Source organism: Alosa sapidissima, chromosome 11 (genome assembly GCF_018492685.1).
Source record: "Alosa sapidissima isolate fAloSap1 chromosome 11, fAloSap1.pri, whole genome shotgun sequence".
Classification (NCBI taxonomy): Eukaryota; Metazoa; Chordata; class Actinopteri; order Clupeiformes; family Clupeidae; genus Alosa; species Alosa sapidissima.
In genome coordinates this window covers 19,430,139-19,435,127 of record NC_055967.1, presented here as the reverse complement: position 1 = coordinate 19,435,127, position 4,989 = coordinate 19,430,139, and the positions used below count along the sequence as shown (strand labels likewise).

Sequence of the window (4,989 nt, the reverse complement as noted above, 5' to 3'; positions counted from 1 at the left end):
TAAACAAAATGTTTGGTCATGAAGTTGCTCCTACACACCTATCTCGCCACCCACCATCACCAATGAAGGCAATACATAGTATTGTGGCAGTATATCACCATAGACAACTGTGTAAATAAAAGGCTAAAGTTACCGAAGTGCCCAAAAGCACTGAGTGCATCAAGAGATCGTTCTTTGGTAAGTTGACACACAATAATGTGCAAATAAAGCAGTGCATGGATTGTTCTTCATAGGACTCGTTTTTCTCTATGAAAGTTCAATCACTTGTCATCCCATAATCTCTCTCATAATAAAACATACAAAGATAAGTCAAGCCATTATACTTTTCATTCAATAAATACTCTAATACAAATATAGTTTGTTTGTGTGTTTGTCAATAAAATATACTGTAAATTATAATGATTGATAACAACTAATTATTTAAAGGAAAATTCCATTTTCACAAGCTGAAACTCACACAGATATTAAAACTGCATGCAAACTTGAGCCACCATGACATGATGCATTAATGAGCATACAGCTCCCACTGTAATGGCAAACGATATGTTTGTCTCAAGACATGACTCTGAGCAGACCTTACCAATGATGAAAGAAAGGTGCTCATTGCCACACCTGTACAGGTCATACTCTGTGAAGGATCCTCAAGGCCAACGTATGAAAGTCTTCTCAAAACAAAAAGAATCATCAATTATAGATGATCATGAAGATGATGATGATGATGATGATAATAGTGTTGTTTATGATGATAAAGATGGCGCTGGTCATTCCTTGAGCCAAGGTCTTGAGTCAGTGCCATTATAAGGCTGTTCAGGTGCTGTCCACATTCTTGATCTGTTGTCCTGAATAGACAAAGTGTTCTGGTCGTAAAGAACGGCTCTGGGTCAAATCCAATCTGAACAGTTATGTTGTGTTCACATGTGAGGTCTTATATCCACAGCAGTGTGCAACACAAAGCCATCAAGTCAGGCTTATGAGTGCGCTGGGCCTAGAGATATGAAGCCAAACCACAATCCACAGTCGTTTACCCTGCTTATTTGGTGAAAGAAAGAAAGAAATAGAAGAAAGAAAAGAAAGAAAGAAAAGAGAAAAGAGATAGAAAGAAAGACACAAAGAAGGATCAAATTATCTATCCATAAAAAGGTAAGATGGAAAAACTATGAGAGAATTTTTCTTACCAAGTTTTTCTCCATGCTGGTTCTTGCCTGGAGAAGAGTCTTTCCCTTACTGCTGTTCCTCACAGCCAGCACTGCTGTAGGCATCCTCCTCCTGCGCCTGAAACATGTACTGCAACAAGAGCGGCAGGTCTCAGCTACTTTATCATATCTCAATCACTCAAATGCAGACACTGGCGTTAAGAGTTTTAAATACCATTACGCAATTGTAAGTGTACGTATGTAAAGGTAATTACTCATATGGTGAATGGACTGCATTTATGTAGCACTTTTCCACTCCTCCGAACACTCAAAACACTTTACAATTTCATGCCTCACATTCACCCAGTCACACACTCACACACTGATGACGGAGGCTACCATGCAAGGTGCCAACCTGCTCATCGGGAACAATTTGGGGTTCAGTTCAAGGACACCTCAACAGGGTCAGGAGAAGTCAGGATCGATCCGGCAGCCTTCCGGTTGCTGGATGACTCCTACCTCTTGAGCCACTGCTGCCCATTTACCATGTAATTACTCTAAATCTTGTAAATCCTTGTTAATTAGTCTGACTGAATAATTGCACATATAACAGCAAGATACTCATAGATGGAGTGCTATTGCTACTATTACAACTCCTACCACAGTTACTAACAGTGAAGAAATTACAGAATGATCAGGAGTCGATCTTATCAAACCATAAAACGTGTACCGTACCACACAACTGTTTAAAAATGTAAAAACTGTTTTTACATTTAACTTGAGTATACTAGAAGCCATTATCAGTCCTTGTATGTAGATGTAAACTTTCACAAGGAAATAATGGTTTTAATGTAATATCAGAAATGCCTATACACTGTTGCCCAAATAGCCACTAAAGTTAGCATGCTAATCAGCCAGAGATGGACCGTCTCTCTTGTAATACCACAAGTTGCCAAAACTCACAGATTTCAGGTTGGACTCCATGTCTGTGAAGTTCCACTCAGTCAGGGGAAGGCTGAAATTAAATGGCTGGAAAGAAGATAAAACAACAGTTTAAAATCACAACCAGGAATTGACAGTGTCAACTGTGAATGTTGGAATTCAGTTTTTCAGAGTGAAAATGTTTGCAAAGGGTAGGAAAGGACAAGGAAAGCATTTTGACATACAAACAGTAAAACAGTTTGAAACAAATCTGCGTCGTTACATTGCTGGATAGAACTGTAGATATTTGTGTTAGTTGCTACAAAACTATACAAAAAAAAAAACCGTTCTAGAGCTGAATCTGTGTAGTATTTTTGGCATTAAGGCACTATTTTGAAATCTTACTATTTTTGTCCTGTCCACAGTGTGTGTGTGTGTGTGTGTGTGTGTACTCACATCCATGGCAGTGGCGGCTGCGCTGGGCTCCAGGCTCTGCTGGTGGTTCCGGAGGAGCATCTGCAGATCCTCCAGACTCATGTCCACACTTTCCACAGCCTCAGATACCTCAGGCCTGAAACACACACACACACACACACACACACACACACACACACACAGAAAAGTTGTCAGTGCAGTAGCTTTCAGCTCTCCGGCTCCACATTAATCACCAGCATAAATAAAAAAGATAATTGCAAAATCTAGTTGCAAATTTAATACGAGAACTTTGCTCATAGACTGACTTTGCCCTGTGCTCAGCATTTGAATTAGGGCCCATGGATATGCAATTGTGTAAAGAGTAGCAAAATATCTCAATGCTTCTGTGTGACAAGTTAACTTCTGCTCATAAATTCATATACCACTTAACAAACTTAACAAAACTTCTGCTCATAAATTCATATACCACTCAATTCATATACCACTTAACAAACTTAAGTCTTCAAGACCTCATTAAGTTTTTTTATGTCTTTGCTGCTCAGACATGTCAAAATGTTTCACCATACTTGTGTCTCTGCCTCTGCCATCTTGGTTTTTAATTGGAAACAGGTGTCTTCCCTATTACTTCGTCAGGAATGACACCAGAGCAGCTGGTGTATTAACAAAGTCAACAGCAAAGACACCAAAGACTAGAGCAGCGCTGGTGTTGCCGCATAAGAAACGGGATAAAAATATATATTCTAAATTCGACTCACTTTACTTTTTTACTTGTTATTTAGGTCAAATCCCCTGACCACCTTAGTATTCTGACATTGGGTGTGGTCCGTTTCTTTGGATTTATGACTTACTGTGCCATTTCACCACTAGGTGGTGCTACAGCTAAACAGGAAATGAGGACACATGTCTGTAAGGTAATTGTGCTGTTTTGTATTTTTACCACAAGATGGCATTGCAGCTTGCTAATCTTTCATTACTGTTTCACATGATAACCTCACCGTGTTTAATGATGTAGATGTTTGATGTTTTCATGTGTTTATTTCCTAGTGTATTCTTGTTTTCTTAATTATTTGATCTGATCTGATCTAATCTTTACCATATCATTATATTCCAGCTTTCACTCTAATTTCTAGTCTATGCAGTAACATAGACCAGGTCTTTGCATGCCCATTTCCCTGCATGTTTGTGTATACATTGAGTGTACACGATCACTGCGTGTTGCGTGCATACTTTACGTGAGTATGATTCTTTTTTTGTGTGTGTGTGTGTGTTTGTGTGTGTGTGTGTGTGTGTGTGTGTGTGTGTGTGTGTGTGTGTGTGTGTGTGTGTGTGTGTGTGTGTGTCTGTCTGTCTGTCTGTATGCGTGTGTGTGTGTGTTTGTCCTACCTCTCCATCATTGGCCTCTTAGCCCTCCTCTCTGCTGGACCTGATCCTCGACCCTCCAGGACGGACTGTACCATAGCAACGGGGAGGACTGGGGGCTCGGCACACACCTCACAAGAGCCAAGAGCCACACCCTCCCTGCGACCTCTGACCCCAGGGCTCACTGGCTCCTCCTTAATGAGCATCATACACTTCTCCCTGAGGAATTAGACAGTAAGTAGCCATCAGCAATCGAGTCAAAGCACGAGTTACACACTATTCTATAAGGTAATACATAGAGCTATCCTTTTGAATACTGTATAGCAGTTTATCATCTATTTACAAATTGTATTTATCCACTGACAACATTTTTCATGATTTTTCAGCAAAAATGCTTTACAAACATCCAGATTGGATCAGTTTTAAGGTTAATTGGGATTAAGATGAATTTTACACATATGAAATATATCTCTCAAATTCACCACACCTCGTCTCTTCTGTTTGCATTTGTATGGCCATGGTGTTTGGCTGGGACATCTCAGTAACGTCTGATATGATTGGTCCTCCTGTCATCGTGCTGCTGCTGGAGCAAGAGGCTGTGTCTGTAGATGGCTGGGGAGGAAAATTGATGTCCGACTGTGTCAGACAAATCTTGATCTTGGACACTACAAGAAAACCATGTAATGTAAATTTAATGTGTGTGTGTGTGTGTGTGTGTGTGTGTGTGTGTGTGTGTGTGTGTGTGTGTGTGTGTCTGTGTCTGTGTGCATGTAGACATTCATATCCCCTGATAATATATGATATATTCAAAACGTTACAAAACAGTATTGGGGAATTACTTGAATTACTGCATACTGCATATCAATGTAAATATACAGGTCACACAAGCACAAGTTTAAACTTCATGTAACTGTTAAGACTATAGAAATATACAACACAACTACCTCTATTTTTGTTTATATATATGTCCTATATTTCTATTTTGATACATACATGTTCTATATTTCAGTCTTGCACTTTAATTTAATGTTTATTGTCTATGGCTATGTCCATAGTATGTCTATGTCTGTATTTAAAGCATGTCTATGTCTGCATGGGAAAGTAAGAAACGAAATTTCAATTCTTTGTATGACCAGTGCAT

At 39.4% G+C, this 4,989-nt stretch overlaps 1 protein-coding gene across 1 annotated transcript in view; it reads right to left on the bottom strand.

Annotated features, from left to right (window-relative positions):
- Positions 1 to 404: 404 nt before the first annotated feature.
- The window catches only part of hsf4 (heat shock transcription factor 4), an 11,281-nt gene continuing 6,696 nt past the window's right edge, over positions 405 to 4,989 (bottom strand). The window contains exons 8-13 of the mRNA XM_042110597.1: positions 4,336 to 4,460; positions 3,873 to 4,067; positions 2,511 to 2,625; positions 2,097 to 2,162; positions 1,176 to 1,284; positions 405 to 1,029 (exon numbers count right to left, since the gene is read on the bottom strand). Of these exons, the coding sequence (XP_041966531.1) occupies positions 1,222 to 1,284; positions 2,097 to 2,162; positions 2,511 to 2,625; positions 3,873 to 4,067; positions 4,336 to 4,460 (564 nt within the window). The 3' untranslated portion in view covers positions 405 to 1,029; positions 1,176 to 1,221. The remainder of the gene's footprint in view (positions 1,030 to 1,175; positions 1,285 to 2,096; positions 2,163 to 2,510; positions 2,626 to 3,872; positions 4,068 to 4,335; positions 4,461 to 4,989) is intronic.